The sequence below is a fragment of the Gnatocerus cornutus genome, chromosome 2 (assembly GCF_029298725.1).
Source record: "Gnatocerus cornutus isolate USDA-ARS CGAHR chromosome 2, icGnaCorn1.1, whole genome shotgun sequence".
Classification (NCBI taxonomy): Eukaryota; Metazoa; Arthropoda; class Insecta; order Coleoptera; family Tenebrionidae; genus Gnatocerus; species Gnatocerus cornutus.
In genome coordinates this window covers 15115578-15133106 of record NC_142234.1, presented here as the reverse complement: position 1 = coordinate 15133106, position 17529 = coordinate 15115578, and the positions used below count along the sequence as shown (strand labels likewise).

Sequence of the window (17529 nt, the reverse complement as noted above, 5' to 3'; positions counted from 1 at the left end):
AAGTGTGTGTAAATAAATGTATTAATAAAAAGATAGTAATAAATTCACACTCAATAAAATGGGTCAATCAGTATTAATAAATATTAACCTAGAAAAATACTACTCTACTATGTAAAATAAAATTTTGCACAATCTAATCTCTTTCATTTTAACAGGGTAGGCAACCCTGTAAATTTGTTAGGTACTTTCTTTTGAAGCTTGTTGGTGATGGCCGAATTGATCTTCTCAATCAATCCGTCTAAATCGTCTTGGTCGTAGGTGAACATAAGTTTGCAGTGTTTGCTTTGTATTTTATTTTTTTCTACTTGTTCAGCTGCGTGGTCTAGGCAGTAAACTGCATCTTCTTGTGATTCAGTGACCTGGAAGCTAACTTAAGAAACCAAGTTACTCATTTCATGATCTTACCATAGAAACAAAGAGATTGGTTCTACAAATTTCGCACTCGTACTCTCCATCTTCATTGAGGAGTTTCTTTTTCTTCCTCACTTGAGGTGCTTCAGGGAGAGGCAACTTTTCCGTTAAAACCACTCCTAAACTCTTCAATTTCTCCCTCGCTGATTTTTCTTTATCACAGAGTTCTTGCACAGCAGGTATGATTTGCTTTAAAACTTCTACATTTGACCTAGCATCATTGACTATACTTAACAAAAGCTTATCAAAGGAAAACATAGACGGTTCACAGCTATTTCGTAGTTCATCAAAAACGGTTTTGCCAGTCTTTAACCAGTACGACGGAGCAAAGTAGACACTCTCTGAGACTACATAACCGGTACTCAAACTCGACGTGAAGGCTTTGGGAAAAACGATAATAAACTGACCCGGTTCTTGTACAATTCGAGTTAGAGAAACTCCATGCTCAACCAGAAGGTTCGGGGGTACCATCACAGTGTCTGATGGTAACCACAGACTTTTATTTCGACAGTAGTTAGGTACCATGGATTTCAAAGCGGCGTGGAATGCGGAACTTGTGGAATCGGGAATTCCGTACCAGATTTTATTTCCTCCAGTGTGTAAGTACTCGATCCATGGTAAACTGTGGGGATCTCGGTACCAACAACACGAGCTGAAAACCATTCCTACATGTAAAGTTGGTACCGTCACACCCATCACGGGACCTATGCACCGCAGCACGGAGCCACTGTTATTTGTGAGAACTTTGAGATTCCAGGCGTGGCGAGCAAAGGGACTGTTTTTTGTTACTGCAAAACCGTAGCCCCAATTTCCGGAGTCTATAGAGCCGGAGTGGACACAAATGTGATTTTGCTTCATTGTCACGTGCTTCCAGAACTCCTGTTCCACCTGGATGGAGGAAGGACAATGCTTACTAGTACAGCGTCTTTTGATAGTTTCTTACCTCTTCAGCTGGAGGTTCTTGGTTTTTGAACCACATGCTCATGGTGTTCCGCGCAATTCTGTAAAAGGCATTCAAAGCCATGCTACGGCCCTTGACGATGCATTCTTCAGCTTCGTCATCAGATTCGGACTCTTCTTCAACGGTTTCATCGACATTCTGCTGCGCTTTGAGTAAAGATTTAGATTCGCGTTTAGCCCATTCCGTTTCCACCTCGTCAAATAGTTTTTCACGCTCAGCTAAAATATTAATGTAAATCCGATAATCAATAATTGTGGTAAAATTACCTGGCGAAAGAGTATCATAAGGCAAGAGATATTTGCAGTAGATGTCGTCTAGTTTGGTAACTCGGTCTTGCGCGGATTTTGGGATTTTCATCGCTTCTGACACTTTGGGCCACTTTTTCTTCTCTATTACTTCTTTCAACCCACCCAAGGATTGGACTGTTTGGTACAAGCGGGGAAGATCAATTTCCATTCCACCAATCTGAAAATTAATTAAATTTATTTTTTTAACACCGCAGAAATTTTACTCACCCATGGAGAATGCGTCAAGCTAATGTTCTGCGTTGACAAATACTTCTTAATCGCCATCAGCTCTTTAAAATTGGGTCCCCACCGGTGTAACATTTTATGCACAAACTGATTATACGCGGTGAATCTCATGTCATCAGTTACTTTGCACTCAGGTTTGAAAGTTGAGGGAGGTACTATCCGACAAATACCAAACTGCTCCGCCTTTGGTCTAATTTTCTCGAAATATTCTAAAGGATCTTGAAATTCCTTCTCCGTGGGATGAAAAGTGGGAGCTTCCACTAGCTGTCCACAAGCCCCACCAAGCGGGAAATCCGGAAGTTTTACCGGTAAAATTTCCGCTGCTCGACATTTCGAAGTTTGTCTCTTGTACAACTTGGCGCTGGATGAAGAACTCGCGCTAGGAGAGCTCGGAACTTTGTACTTTCCATCATCCAAGATATCAGAAGTTTTTGGTTTGGAGGGATGCTTTAAACTTGTAGAAGGCGGAGTCATGGAAGTACAGGCTGGTTTTTTTTCGATCTTCAAATTCAGAGGTACTACTTTGGTTTTGGTGGGCTGAGATGGTGTATTAAAAGCGGGTTCTTCAGTTTGCGGTTTTTCTTCTCCGGGTTCAGATTTGTTGTCTTGTTTCATGAGAGGAGGTTTACGGAACTGCGCGGTTTTCGGTGGTTCTTCGAATCGAGACGACTCATCTTCAGACCTAGAAGTGGCGGTGCTGGAGGGACGTCTCGAAGGTCGTCTGAAAGGTGTTTTCATGATGTCTTCAGCTTCTTCACCGAAAGCGTAGACGCTGTTTTCGTTACTAGCAGAAAACGCTTTGATGTTAATATCAGTGCCTTTGGCCTTATTTCGAAAAATCAGTTTCCGGTCTATTATCAAAGCCTTTGTTGGTGGACACTGTTTATTTTCGCTGTCTTTATCAGAGTCGAGTTTTGGCGATAGAGGCTTTTTGTCGACATCCGTCTCTGCTTTACTGTTACTACTTATAAGCAGCGTTTTTAATTTTTCTGTGTCGATAGAACTGGCGATACTGTGGGAAGTCTCTGTTGGTATTTTTTCCCCAAATTTTAGCATCTCATCGTTTTCGTTCTTCACACTGCTTCCTGCCATCGCGGCGTCTTTCAACCACTTTTCGATTTGTTCAGTTGACATGTTAACTTTTCCTTTACCAAAGCGGCGTCCGATGTCTTTACACGAGAGATCTGAAGTTGTCGGAACATGAGGACAAGTACTTTCTGGAATCTTTGTGACCCTCGGTTTTTCAATTTTTACTTTAAAATCTAGGAAATCCTCCTCTTCAGACGATGACAGCATGGCTAGGTAATTCTGAGGTCTCTTCGCACACTCTCGTTTCGGCTTAACAAAACTCTCTTTTTCTTCACTGCCGGCTTTCTTTTCTTGAACTTTTTCCTTGGCCACAGGAGTGGAGTCCTTGGTCGCAGCTGCCAATTTTGAAAGCGGTTCTTCATCAGAATCGCTAAAGCTGGGATCCTCTTTCTGGTGGCTTCTGGTTTTAGTAAATTTCTTGTTCTTGTATGTTTTTACTACTATATTGACATCGGAAGTCGTGGAAACGTCCGATTCACTAGAGCTGGATTCTCTGTAGCTGCGAGTATTTCCTCTCAGCGATTTTTTCGTAGATTTGTGAGAGTCTTCGTTGTCGCTCTCTTGCGATTTGACTTTACTTCTTGTAATTTGTTTCTTTCTGGGGATTCTAATGTCAGCACGAAATGACTCGTCCGAATCGTCACTTTTTATGTGTCTAATATTTTGTGACGAGTTTCTAGTCTGTCGTCGCGTTCCATCCTCGTTCGTCTTTGCACTTTTTTCTTTTTTGATGTCGTCTTCATCGGATGACTCAGATTCAAAATCGATCTCCTGGGGTTTTTCAACACATTTCTTTTTCACCGGTGGTTCTTTGTTTTCCATCTTCACTTTTTTACTCTCCGTTTCTACATCAATTGTGTTGATATGGACTTTGAGTTCGATTTCTTTCACTTTTTCTAACTGAGGCGAAGCGACTTTCTCGATCTTATCCGTTGATCTGGTCTTCCTGTCACAAACTTCCTCCTTAACAGTTTTCTTAATTTCAAGCAGAGGTTTCTTAGGATCTTCATCGTTACCACATTTCGGCTTTTTATCTTCGTCTTTATCGACATCTTTCTTCTTTTCAGTTTGTTTCGGTGTTGTTTTCTTTTTGTCGCTCATTTTTTGAGTCTTCGTTTCTGTGGCCTCCTCTTTTTCTTTTTTAACAGGTTTTTTAATTTCGCCTTCGCTTTCTGACGTTTTTGCCGATCTTGCTCTCGCTTTTAGTTCGTTTTCTCTTTGTTCCGTTTTCTTTACATTGGGTAATTCGGGGAAACTATCGATTGATACGTTATCGTCATCGATTCTGCTTTCATTCACTAATTTATGGCTCAGAATTTCCATATAAATGGCGGCAGCTTCTTTAGTTTTTCGTGTTGGTCTTTGAGAAGTTCTCGTTTCTGTATTGTCCTTGAGATCACAATTAGTTTTTGCAGCCTCAGTTTTCTTGGTGTCTTCCTTTTTTTCTTCGGATTTTGGATTGCTTTTTCTCAATACTACCGCAGGTTTCTTCTTAGTTAAAACCTCTTTCTTCGTCTGACAATCGATTTTATGTTCAGATGGTTTTGTTTTTTTAGTGTTCTCTTCTTCTTTTTTCGTCAAAGTTTTTTCCGATTTGGATTTCCCAACTACAGAGGAAACTGCCTTTTTCGGTGCTTCTGTGGATTTATTAGCAACTTTCTTGGAGGTTTCAACAGTCCTTGCGTCTTTTGTTGAGTTTTCAGGTGATTTTAAATCTTTCTTCTGGTTTTGGTTGCTTTTTTGTTCTTTTTTCGTAACAGATTCTTCTTTTTTGTTTTCCTTGTTGTCAGTCTTGGAATTGTCCGTTTTAGCTTGTTTTTTGATAGAAGTATTAGCAGATGTTGACTCTTTTTTCGTTTCCTTTTTTTCAATGTCTTTTTTGCTTTTGATAAGAACTTTTGGTTTTGTTTCTGACCCCAATCTTGACTTTTGGGCTGTATGAGACCTTAGAGTTCTCGGTTTTATGATGGTCTTAGGTGTTGACATTATCATACGTTGCTTGAGTTGTTGTCTTCGCGATACTATCTTGGTGTTGAGAAACTTGTTAGAGCGAGTTATTCTGAAACTAAAAATTGTATTAAAATTGGGTTAAAAATAAAATTAAAAGACAAAAAACTTACTTTATTTCCGCGGGTTTTTTGGGTCCTGGAGCCGACTTTTTGGCAATTTTGGGCATCACCACTTTAACCGTCTTTTTCTCAGGCTTAGACAGGGGTTCTTCATCATCTGAAGAATAATCAGAGGACTCGCTTTTCTTAACATCCTCTTCGTCCTTCTTAACTTTTTTCTTAGTGAGTACTTTTACTGGTAGAGCCCTCTTCTTCACGTTCCTAAATTGCAATTCCTTCTGTACAAATCTCCCTCTGAAGCTCCGTAAACACATTTTTTGCTTAATTGATTGGGTTCTTAAGCTCGTCTTCAACGATCGTGTTGTCATTTTATCATCTTTAGGAGTCTCCACGACGGGCTTAGTCTTTGTAATGGTACTACTTTTCTTAGTGATGGTCTCCGTTTTCGTGATTGAATTCGAGCGTACAATTGTTTTATTCGTGACTTTCTCTGATAGTTTGCTGATGGTAACCGCTCGAATTTTCGCCATTCTTTGTTCCTGGTATTTTCTACGTAAAGCTTGTAGAGCAAGAGCGTGGCGTCGTTTCTTGTCCATTTGCCGGCTAATTACAATAGGATCGGCTCTTTTTCGTACCCCAAAAGCTATAAATGGGCGTTCTGATGATCCACATCCTGATTTACTAATGGCTGATGTATCAATAGGCCCATTTTTAGGAGACTCACTTTTAATTTCATGCACTTGACCATTGGTATCTACAATGGAGGCTGTGTTGAAGAAGTTTAAACTCGGTGGTAAAATCGGCGTCCCCCGAAAGCACAAAAACGTGAGAAAGTCTTCAGTATTGGGTCTTTTTATTGGGAGAAGTTCCACAGGTTCTGGGAGAACATCAATCTCTTGTTTTTCAATTTCTTTAACTGGTGTCATAACGGGGCTGTTAACGTTGGACCCTTGCGCGAATTTGCGCTGTGCATGTACTTTTGTTCTGAAAGGAAAAAAATAATTTCTGTGGATGCAATGAAGTACCAACCTTTTAGGACTTTCGTCGAGTATGGGAGAGGGGCAGTCGTCACGACGTTTTCTCTTCATTTCGCTTCGATTTATTACCATTTTATTAGAAAAAATATTATTCTAAACCAGGCTTCTGTAGAAAACCTAGCGCATCACAGTTGTCATCCGTCAACATAACCTATCTTTTTATATCACTGTTTCATTTTAAAAAGTATCGTTAAACTAAAGGAGAGAAAAGAATGTACAGGTGTTTTCTAACAAAATTACATTCTTGTTGAGAGTTCTTTGTTGTGGAATCACTCACACGCGCAACATTTTGGATTAAATCGCGAATTTACTGTTGTTTACAGTGGAGACTAGGTGTTGGTACACCTGCCGGCAAATGCCAAATTTTGGTTGAACGGTTGGTACTACGATTTTTTAAATTCAAATTTGTCTGAAGAAGAAAAAGAAAAATTCAAATTAAAGAAGTTGTCATACTTTTTTACTTTAAATTTTTTGTTGTAAATTTCTTTATATTTAGGATTTAAAAAACAACTGTCATGGAAATGGTTAATTAAGAGATAAACAAATATAATGTATTTTGCAGGTTTTAAGTTCTTCAGTGTAAATGTAAGAAATGGTTGATTTTAACTATGGTGGATGTGCTTGTCTGAATTAATGGTATTTATTATTTCATAATAATTATGAACATACAATTTATATCATTTGGCAAATAATAAAAATATCTTATAAAAGTTTTACACTTATGGACTCGGCGACCAGTTGTCCCATTTTTTCAATTCTTCATACAGTGTAGTGCCCGGACTTGTTGTTGTTTGTAGTTGTCTTGCTGCCAGTAACTTATAATCTTTTTTAATGTGGCCCAACTCTACCCCTTTCTTTATTAAAAGTTTACAGGCCCTTATTTGCGTTATTGGTGGTTTAATCTTCTCAAAATCACCAATAAAAGCGATCCCAACGCTTTTGACATTGTAATACTGTGTGTGTGCACCTCTCGTTGCCCACCCTCGTCCTTCATAGACCTCACCATCACCTCCAATAAGAAAATTATAAGCAATATCAAACCAGTTTTTAGTTTCCATGTGAAAATTTTGAATTTCACGAATAGCGATGGTACATTGAGCTCTGAAAGAGCAATTTGCTGTTTTTGTGTGGTGAATAATCACATAAGGCACAGAGGAAGCGATAAATTCTTGATCAGAAGTAGGTGGTGAAGCTAGCCACTCCTGGCGAGAAATTATGGTCAATTTTTCAGGGAATGCTGGTGTTTTGTTTTGCTGGACAGCAACTTCAGGGTTTTTCAGCATGTCTATAAAGTACAAGTTCATTTATGTAAGTACACTGAACCATTTTTTAAGTGCAAAATTTTTCTGTCGTGATAAAAAATAAAAAATAAAAAAATTTGCTTGAACTCCAGCTGGTTGTGGAAGGTCACCATTACTGGTAAATCAACTCACCGCTCTGACTATCTCTTCCATTTACAGATATGCTGGTAACAACGCAATTGCGATTCTGCTTCAGAAGGAGGAAAATGATTACTGACGACAAGGCAATTACCAAAATAAGAGTACATATTGAAACAACCGCATTTATCTTGAGAATTATTGAATTCCTAGCGATCAATATATCATCTAAAAGTGTGCTCAAAGTATTAACGGAAATGTTTATTTCACTGACCTCTAATATTTTTCGATTCGCTTTGACTTTCTTTCATTGAAGTTTGTTCCATCATTAAAACACTATCATTACCTACTACTGCATCAAGTAATAATGTATCGATACAATAGATGAACTATGTAAGACGCAAAAAGTAAGAACCTAATATGCACTAAACACTTCTGTTGTCGGCGTGGAGTGTGGGAAATTGAGAATTCCAGTTTGTAAATTAATAAGCAGTGTGTCTTTAGAATACCCGCATATTGACGCGAGTATCTTAATTTTAGTAATCAATGATTAACTATTAACAAAGACATTCCAAGTAAAGGTAAATTCTTCTTTTGAGCTTTTCTAACTGAATATTGGATGTAAAAATTGAAATTACAAACAGTTTGTAGTAATGGTTTGTTGTTAACTCAAACAGTAGGCGACCAGTTATCCCATGTTTTCAATTCTTCAAACAACCTTATACCAGGACTTGCAGTTAATTGTAGTTGTCTTCCTGCTAGTAACTTGTAATCTTTTTCAATGTATCCCAATTCCACCCCTTTCTTTATTAACAACTTACAAGCAGTCATCTGTCTTTCTGGTGGTTTAATGCTGTTAAAAGTGCCGATAAAAGCGATTCCAATGCTTTTCGAGTTGTAGCCGTAAGTATGGGCACCTTCAGACATCCATCCTCTTCCCTCGTAGGCTTTACCATCGCCGCCGACGAGGAAATTATAGCCGATATCCCACCAGTTACGACTTTCTATGTGGAAATTTTGGATAACTCGTACATTATAAACACATTGAGCTTGAGAGGAACAACTTTCAGTTGCTGTGTGATGGATGATTACGTAGGGTACAGGAGTTGAAAGACTATTTAGGGTGTCTACTGGACGCTGAGCAACCCACTCCAATCGGGAAACTAGCTTGAGTTTTGTAGGAAGCGTTAGATTCGCTTGATGATCTGTAATATCAGTTCAATAAATACCCACGTGCTAGATACAATTAAGGAAGGTTATTGTTTAATTAATTTTGAGTGTGTTTCTCAATGTAAAAATTTGATGAAACTTGTAAGATGAGTGTAAGAGATATTTAGATTAAATTAGATATAAATAATCATTAAGTAATAGCTTGTTGTCAATTCATAGAGTAGGTGACCAATTAATTATCCCATGTTTTCATTTCTTCAAACAACTCCGTTCCAGGACTTTCAATATTTTGTAGCTGTCTAGCTGCCAGTAACTTGTAGTCATTTTCAATGTATCCCAATTCCACCCCTTCCTTTATTAACAGTTTACAAGCAGTTTGTTGGTTTCATATTGTTAAAATTACCAACGAAAGCGATCCCAATGCTTTAGCCAATATAGCTATTGTGTGTATCCCTGTAGAAAACCCTTCTGGGTGAGAAATAAAGGCCAAATTTATAGGGGATGATGAGTTTTCATGTTGGTGGAGAATAACTTTAGAAAATGTTTATATTTCTAAAAATTACAATATTTTATAATTTTACAAACCTGCATGACGATATTGAAATTGAACCGGCTCATCTTTTCCTTCTTCAGATTTAGTGGTGATAACAGAATCCTGATTTGGTTTTAGAAGATAGACAATAATCACTGCCGTCAAAAAAATTACCAAAATTAGAGTACATATTGAAACTACTGAATTTATCTTGAGAAGTGAATTCTTGGCGACATCATCTAAAAGCGTGTTTAAAGTATTAACGGAAAGGTTTATCTAACTGACCTTTAATATTTTTAGATTTGTTTGTACTTTCTTCAATTGAAGTTTGTGCCATTGCTACCACAGCAAGACTGCGACAATTTATCGGAAAAGTAAGACGCCAATACATTCGACCAAATTGTTGTAGACTGGGGGAACTGGGAGTCCCAGTTCGCGAGTTAACGACATTCTTAGAAAACATTAATATGTGTGTTTCAATTTTTATAAATAGAGGGTTAAAGGTTAATTAAATTATTGTTTATAGCTTTCAATTTTAGCATAATTATTTAGTTATGTGGCTCAGAGGAAAATATTCTCAATTTATTTCGAATTTTGTAAAAGTACACATCATGCACAAAGTCACTTTATTCTTTTCCTGTGCTTTTCCACTATAGAAGATTACGTACTTCTACTCCAATGCTCCCAAGTTTTTATCTCATTGTACAAGCCTCCTCCAAACCGCTCCGAAGCATTCATATTTTTAGCTGCAAGTACTTTATAATCTTTACTAATATACCCAAAATCAACTCCATCTTCTATCAATTGCTTGCAAACAGCGATTTGCTTTTTCGTCGGTGCAATTCGATTAAAAGTACCAATAAAAGCAACTCCAAGACTGTTGGTATGCTGGTTATATGTTGGTGGACCTCCAAACTTCCATCCTCGCCCTTCGTAAACTTCACCATCGCCTCCAACAAGAAAATTGTAACCAATATCCCAGAAACTTTGATCGTCCATCTGAACGATTTGAATAAAACGAACATTGAATCTACATTGGGAGTGAAAATTGCAATTGGTGGTTTGTGTATGGTAAATTACTATGTTTGGAATGGGAAATTCAAGACGTGGTAAGATTTCAACGGCTGGTTTAGCAAACCACTTGTCTCGAGACATTATGTTTACACGTGTAAACGGCGCTTTGGATGTGTTAATATTGCTCGCTGTTTGGTTTAGTTTACTGAGAATTGCGTCAGAAAGGCGTCCTTTGAACAAAATTGAAATTTTAGTAATTTTCTTACAAATTAAGATGTGTAACTTACCACTTTCATAATCTTCGTCGTCTTCAATGCGAATATTGATAATCGTTGAAGGATGGTTGTACTTAAAAAAAAGTACAATATTCACTGATGAGAATATAATGACCAAAGTGAGAGTACATATTGAAATAAGTACGTGTTTTTGGTGAAGGAAATCAGCTTTTTTCTTTGAATCTTGTGGAACCGACATTTTATGGTTTGAAAGCTATTTTTTCAGCGGACTGCTACTGGACTGAATAATAACGAAATGGTGTGTTTGACATAGAAAGGTAAAATAATAGATAAACCTATAATTAAAAAAAATAACAAATTCTTTTTATCGTAAACAGGTATTTTTAAGTATTTCAAATTCCTTGTTTTTCTACACATTTCCGAAATGCTATTTTTGTATAAAAACGACTTGTACTTCATCAACTAGATTGCATAAATATTTTAAAAAATTCTACGAAATCATCCAATTATTTTTCTTGTTACTTAGGATTAAAAATACAACTGATTTTTATTTTTAATTAATTTATTAGAAATTTATTGAGGGTTGTCCGACCAATGCTCCCACGTTTTAATTTCGTCAAAAAGTTTATTCCCTGGCGTCTCTGCTTCCTGCAACTGTCTCTTCCCCAGAAGATCGTAACTTGTGTTAATATACCCCAATTTCACCCCCAATGCAATTAAGTTTTGACAAGCTTTAATTTGTCTTTGAGGAGGTTTAAAATCGTCAAACGATCCAATGAACGCAATTTGAATGCTGTTTTGATTGTAGTTGAATGTGTCATCACTTTGAGTTTCCCACCCTCGCCCTTCATAACATTTCCCATCGCCTCCAATAAGAAAATTGTATTTAATATCATGTGCTCCCATAGCCAGATGGGTGCTTTGTAAAAAACGGAGTTGAAAGATACATTCAGCTTCGGAGTAACAATTGCCCGTTTGTGTATTTGTGATGAGGACAAAAGGTACGACTGTTTGGAGGGCGTAGAGATGTCCTGTTGGAGGTAACGCGAGCCATTCGATGCGAGCAACTATTTTGAGTTTCCCGGTATGTGTCGAGTTAGAATCTGAAATAAAACAAGAGTGGAAAATGATGTTGCGTTTATTTTAACAATGTAAATACTTATTGGTCTGTCAGATATGTCTTCGATCGATAATAATGGGTCCTTTGTGATGCTAGGTTTATTGTCCAAGTTGAAATTGTATGGGATTAATAAAAATGCAATGGCTAAACAGGATAGACAGAACGAAATTAGTCCAAAAATAGCAAAAATTTGTTGCCGAGAATATTCTTGAAAGCATCCTGTAAAAAGCATTCAATTCAACGTAGAAGTTTTGTATAATTATTGTTCTTATCAATGTAAAGAAAGTATGTGCAGTGATACCAACATTGCTTTGATAAGGTGTTTGTTGTAAAATGGAATGTGAAATTATTATTATTTATTATCATTTTTTCTAAAATTTATTTTTGTGGTCTTTAATATTTACCATGTTTGTGACCACTTTTTTCCTGTACACTTTCTGGGGTAGCATCACGAGAAAATTTCGCGATAAACCCATTTTTAACTCCACTATTTTCTGCAACTTTCCTATTAGACACCACTTCACTGTCACTTTCTTGTAATGTCTTAGAATTACTGTAAACAATTTGTTTAACAGTTACAGGTCCTTGATAAAATGTTCTGTTTCCTATGTGAATATTTCTTGAGTCTGCTATACAGATTTGTCTGTGACACAAAGGTGCAGAACCTGGAAGACCGTTCTGTGGTAAATTAACAATTCCATTGCTAGAATTAGGATTGAAAGAAAGTACGTCTTTGTCATAACTATTTGAAGAAGATTCCATTGATACATCCACGCATATTTTGGACATTCAAGTAATACGGGAAAATATTTCTAACAAATCAAAGTAACGACGATCGTTCATTACGACTTGCACAAGACTGTGAGTAAGCACGACTGTGTCAGGTGACAAATTCAAATGGTTATGATATGAGTTATGTTATGACGTGCCAACGAAGTTGGCAAGCGCAGTGAAAGCACAAAGGGTTGAAAGAATTTATCTATTAATTTATTTCTGATTTTATGAAAGGATCTTTTGAAGATTTTTGGAAATTTTTGCTATTCGGTGGATTATCTGACTTTTTTATATATATTTTTTTGTATAAAATGATCGATTTCAAACGGCTTGTGCAAACACTTTCTCATAATATTTAAAGAAATTAATTTTGAAAATTGGTGGATGCGCTGTGCCGTATTTCCGTTTCTCGCAATTAACAAACTGTAAAGCTCGTTGTTGTCTGAAGCCATGAAATAAAAGTAATCTGTTTTTATATTATTTACAATAATTACAGATTTTGATTAAAATAGTTTACTCTAATTAGAAGTGTTAATTGGAAATTAATTAAACATTGTAAAAAATAGTTACGTGTTGTTTATTTCGTTAGAGATTCTGCACTTACGGAAATATTCACGTTTTGAGTCACCAAATTTGGTTTGTTTTCATCTCTTAAATTGTTTTTAATCGGGCCAAAGCAAATAATAACCGATATAAAAGTATTTAAAATTTTTGCATATTGAAAAAATGGTGTCTAAAGTTTTTGACTGAATTTTCTAACAGCAAAATAAATAAAACTCGTCAGAATTTTAATTTTATTTTTGCACTTTAAAAAAACAAAAAAAGAATGAGGGAAACTTTTACACTTCTTAAATACTGTTAAATTATTTATTGGGTTTCTTTGAGTTATATTTATAAAAAATAACATCAGTCTTAAAATATTTAAATAATAAAATAGCACTTTTCTACAGATAAGATCACAACATTTTATAACTTCTATTCAGTAGAAAATTAAAAATCTATCAGTAGGTACATAGCGAATACTTAATTAATATTTACCTACGTATGTACAAATCCAGAGATTTAACATTAAAATGTAATAAATTGTTTATGGCTAATTTATAAAAATGGATAACATAAATTTACTATAATAACAATTTCAGTGCAACTACCAGACTCTAATTATAAATTTTTGGCGCGCGGACATTAAGTCCAGTACTGTTGAGCCCAATAATTGCAACTATGGACCTGGCGACCAGTGATCCCACGTTTTTAATTCTTCGTACAATTTAGCACCCGGACTCTGTGTAGTTTGTAGCTGCCTCGCTGCCAATAACTTATAATCTTTTTTTATCTGCCCCAATTCCACCCCTTTCTTTATTAACAATTTACAAGCAGTCATCTGCCTTTCTGGTGGTTTGATGCTGTTAAAAGTGCCGATGAAAGCGATTCCAATGCTTTTTGAGTTGTAGCCGTAAGTATGGGCCCCTTCAGACATCCATCCTCTTCCTTCGTAGGCTTCACCATCGCCGCCGACGAGGAAATTATAGCCGATATCCCACCAGTTACGACTTTCTATGTGGAAATTTTGAATAAATCGAACATGGAAAACACATTGAGCTTGAGAGGAACAATTTTCAGTCGCTGTGTGATGGATGATTACGTAAGGTACAGGAGTTGAGAGACTATTTAGGGTGTCTACTGGAGGTTGAGCAACCCACTCCAATCGGGAAACTAGCTTGAGTTTCGTAGGAAGCGTTAGATTCGCTTGAGGATCTGAAATATCAATTCGATAAATACATGCTAGATACAGTTAAGGAAGGTTATTGTTTAATTAATTTTGTGTATGTGTTTCTCAATGTAAATATTTAATGAAACTCGTAAGATGAGTGTAAGAGATAGTGCCAACATAATGTTAGTTTTAATTTTTATAGATTTAACCTGTTCAAGGTTTTGTCATTGTTAGAAGGAAGGACAAATAATGCTGCGTTCTCTAACGCTATAATTTATGAATAAAAGTTAAACGCATCAATTGTTTGGTAAGTAAGTATAAATCAACGTCAAATTGATTTTATTTCAACACATCTAGATATTCAAAGAATCTGTTGTTGATCTAGAAGGATCGAAAATATTGACTTCGCGATAAAACGTTAGTTCTTAACTTTTCTACTTTGCAATTTTGTAAATTTTGGAGAAGCAAGTCAAAAAATAACTTCCCCACAGTCAAAATTACATTTACCCCTCTTGATCTGAAACCGTTTCAAATTCAATGCCATTGTTTATGTAAAAAACAAATCGGTAATCAAACGATTGTTCACTCAAAAAAACCCAGACTATAAAAATTGAACTGTTCATGAGTTTATGAACAACCTCTTGGAAGGTCATCAGTTTATCGACAAGAGTTGACTTGCATTCGTAATAAGATAAGCAAAACTTCTTGTTAGTCAAGTATTTAAGTCTACAAAATACCTAAAGGTGCTGCGATAGGTGTATTTTTGTCTTGTTCATCTCTACCTGCAGTAAATGGAGATTCGTTTGTGCCAGAGTTATGCCTCAATAACAAAACGACCATTAAAACGGCTAAGGAGATCATCAAAACAGCAAGAAGACTGACTAGAATGACGACATTTTCTTGTGAAAACTTCTGGAGGCGACGGAAACCTAAAAATAAAAAAAATGATAGTTGGTTGATTTTTAGTTTATATTTATCTCATTACATAAACATAGAATTAGGTATGAACTTTCTATGAACCCGTTTGTCTTCAATTAGTATTTTTACTGAATAAATTGCATTAGGAAGTAATGCTTATTATTTACTACTCCTATTATTTTAACAAAGTATGCAATTAAAGTTTCTCAGACCTTGACTGCTTTAATAGAGGTAACATCTTGTTTTTAAAAATGTGGTCAACTAGTTGTATCTAATTAGAATTTAAGTAGCTAAAGATTTATGACATTTGACCTTTTGAAAATCCGTTTTGATAAAGAATAGGAAGCTTCTATAATAAATTAAGTAAGTAGAATCTTTTCTATAGACGATACCTATTTTATTAATAAACCTAAATTAACCACAATAATATACTCTTACTTAATAATAATTATCACAATACCACACTGATGTCATTGCTAAATACACCAAGTCCATGTTTTTTCTACTTATTAACAAAAAATATCCTGATAAATCATCATCATCACACATAATAACCATTTTTGCGTAAACTGTGTTGCTTCCGCTTGCGTTAAACCATACAATTTTGCGTCATTTCAAGAGTTAATAAACATGTGTAACAAATCAAAACGTAAAATCATGTTTTTTAAAATTCCCGGACCACAAAGGAAGCAGTGCAACGTGCGACTTCGTGCAAAAAGTGCCACGCGTCGTAAATTCGTCGAATTTTTGTCTGACAACTTATTTGGAATGTAGATAGAGAATTTCCGTGTGTTGTTTTGAACGTTTAAATATACATACTAATAAAAAAGTAGACGAAAATACTGCAATAAATAATAATTAGGTTAAAAATTTTAATTTGGGGTGATAGGATAAACGGATTTATCAACATTTTTACGTCAAGGTGAAGCGAAGATAACGTATACAATGTTGAAATAGGTTCTGGATTTTAAATTTTATGTTTCTATAAAAAACAACAATGTTGTCGAAGGTCGTGTATAGTATGTAACATGATGGTAGTTATGTAATAATTTATAATAATATCCCAATTCCAAGTCAAATATGTTAAAATATTATTTGTGCTAAAATTTCTCTTTCACAATTATTGATAAACATAAAGGTATAAGTAAAACAGAGTCTATCAAATGGCGAATTAACTTTTTAATACGTTGTTTAAAATAATGTACTGAAAGTGCACTAAACTACGAAATTTTCTCACATTTTGGTGGAGGTAATCATTGAGGTTCTACTGTACGGGAAATATAGAGCAACATGTGCAATGAAAATTGTAAAGAACGCGGATATTAGATCAGTGAGAATTCTCATCATTCCCATTTACGTCAATATCATTTGATATACTCTGGCCAAAATAAATATTATAAAAACTTTATTAATGGTGATATAAATAAGTAGTACCCGGAATATTGCAAAATAAGAGAGCTTTAAACAGTTGTACTCGTTTGTGTGTCAATTAATTTATTTGTACTTGGAATACATTAACTTTATGTTAAACAAATTTAACGTCAATTACTGCATTGTTTTTTAACGAGGCACCAAAGATGCCAATTTTAATCAAAATCTTTACAAATATTGTAGCAGTCTTTAGATTTTTCTTGAAAAACTTTAAAATCTAGGAAATATCGGAGACGTTGATGTTTAAGCTTGTAATGATTTTGCATACATAAAATAAATCATTTTGTGCGTTAAACATTAAAAACAAATCACTGTTCTGAGAAGTATTTTTCTCTTGGCTGCGAGCAAAAATCAATAAAGTTAGTAATGTGTTAATTGCACCATTACTCGTAATTACATATACTGCAACGATATCATTAAACCGAACAACAAACAATACAACAGTCTGCCACTTTTCATCACCTTTAACAATCACCGAAGTGTTTTCCTGCGCCACAGGTTTCGCTGCGCCATTCGTCTTCTCCGGGAAGTCATTGTCAAAAGTCGGATTATCAAGTCCATTATCGCTAATATCCGTCGCATCAATCACAATCTCACCATTACACTTTTCATGGATCGCTTTTCCATTTGCGTATAAAAATTGTTTAATAGTTACAGGTCCTTGATAAAAAGTTTTGTTTCCAAAATGAATATCACTGGAGTTCGCGACCGAAATATTGCCGAAAGACGGCGGTTCCGGGCGATCGTCCTCGCGCAGGACGATCGTACCGTCACAAGTTTCATCTTCAGATGATGTGATACTAGAGGAATCGTCACTGGAGTTGTTCAAGGAGGGTTTAGACACCGTTCCTTCCGGAGGCATTCCGGGCGGAATAGCGCATTTATAATATCGATGTCTTACGAACACTACGCCATGGGAGGTTACACTGTACTGCGGCTGTGCGACTCAACTTTCTTTAGCAACAGTGTGGCTTGCATATTATCGAGGTAATCAGTAGCGTAGATTAAAGGTCACTGGTGCTAGCGAGAATTTTTATATTGACACCTGTATTTGAATGAGTTTATGATTTATTTGGGTAGGCTGAGTGGTGTTTTGAAAAAAGATTTCAGGTTGCTTACCGATGGTCAGATCCGAAGATTTCGA

General features: G+C 35.8%; 5 protein-coding genes and 1 pseudogene across 7 annotated transcripts; all 6 read right to left on the bottom strand.

The window, feature by feature from the left end:
* Nucleotides 1-114: 114 nt before the first annotated feature.
* Jarid2 (Jumonji, AT rich interactive domain 2) lies at nt 115-6466 on the bottom strand. Its single transcript, XM_088050524.1, has 7 exons — nt 6093-6466; nt 5115-6047; nt 1888-5059; nt 1639-1837; nt 1355-1590; nt 406-1299; nt 115-359 (listed from the first exon to the last, which is right to left on the bottom strand). The coding sequence occupies exons 1-7, from the start codon at nt 6170-6172 to the stop codon at nt 144-146; spliced, it is 5730 nt and encodes a 1909-aa protein (XP_087906650.1). The 5' UTR covers nt 6173-6466; the 3' UTR covers nt 115-143.
* A 181-nt stretch (nt 6467-6647) lies between these two features.
* LOC148179425 (peptidoglycan-recognition protein SC2-like) lies at nt 6648-7878 on the bottom strand. Its single transcript, XM_088030086.1, has 3 exons — nt 7754-7878; nt 7534-7707; nt 6648-7385 (listed from the first exon to the last, which is right to left on the bottom strand). Exons 1-3 carry the CDS (start codon nt 7806-7808, stop codon nt 6820-6822), a joined length of 795 nt encoding a protein of 264 aa, XP_087886212.1. The 5' UTR covers nt 7809-7878; the 3' UTR covers nt 6648-6819.
* Nucleotides 7879-7974: 96 nt separating this feature from the next.
* Nucleotides 7975-9597, bottom strand: LOC148179424 (peptidoglycan recognition protein-like). Its single transcript, XM_088030085.1, has 3 exons — nt 9467-9597; nt 9235-9420; nt 7975-8684 (listed from the first exon to the last, which is right to left on the bottom strand). Exons 1-3 carry the CDS (start codon nt 9570-9572, stop codon nt 8149-8151), a joined length of 828 nt encoding a protein of 275 aa, XP_087886211.1. The 5' UTR covers nt 9573-9597; the 3' UTR covers nt 7975-8148.
* A 244-nt stretch (nt 9598-9841) lies between these two features.
* On the bottom strand, nt 9842-10715 carry LOC148179423 (peptidoglycan recognition protein pseudogene; annotated as a pseudogene). Its single transcript, XR_015769583.1, has 2 exons — nt 10483-10715; nt 9842-10425 (listed from the first exon to the last, which is right to left on the bottom strand). The product of XR_015769583.1 is annotated as a peptidoglycan recognition protein pseudogene (transcript).
* A 289-nt stretch (nt 10716-11004) lies between these two features.
* Nucleotides 11005-12416, bottom strand: LOC148179422 (peptidoglycan-recognition protein LC-like). The gene is made up of 3 exons (XM_088029537.1): nt 11956-12416; nt 11591-11770; nt 11005-11534 (listed from the first exon to the last, which is right to left on the bottom strand). The coding sequence occupies exons 1-3, from the start codon at nt 12338-12340 to the stop codon at nt 11005-11007; spliced, it is 1095 nt and encodes a 364-aa protein (XP_087885663.1). The 5' UTR covers nt 12341-12416.
* A 688-nt stretch (nt 12417-13104) lies between these two features.
* On the bottom strand, nt 13105-17370 carry LOC148179421 (peptidoglycan-recognition protein LC-like). 2 transcript variants are annotated; one of them, XM_088030378.1, is made up of 3 exons: nt 16848-17370; nt 14819-14965; nt 13105-14080 (listed from the first exon to the last, which is right to left on the bottom strand). In XM_088030378.1, exons 1-3 carry the CDS (start codon nt 17245-17247, stop codon nt 13545-13547), a joined length of 1083 nt encoding a protein of 360 aa, XP_087886504.1. In that variant the 5' UTR covers nt 17248-17370; the 3' UTR covers nt 13105-13544. The 2 variants fall into 2 exon arrangements, with proteins under 2 accessions (XP_087886504.1, XP_087886503.1); XM_088030377.1 differs by having other exon boundaries at nt 14774-14965; nt 16848-17369.
* Nucleotides 17371-17529: the final 159 nt, after the last annotated feature.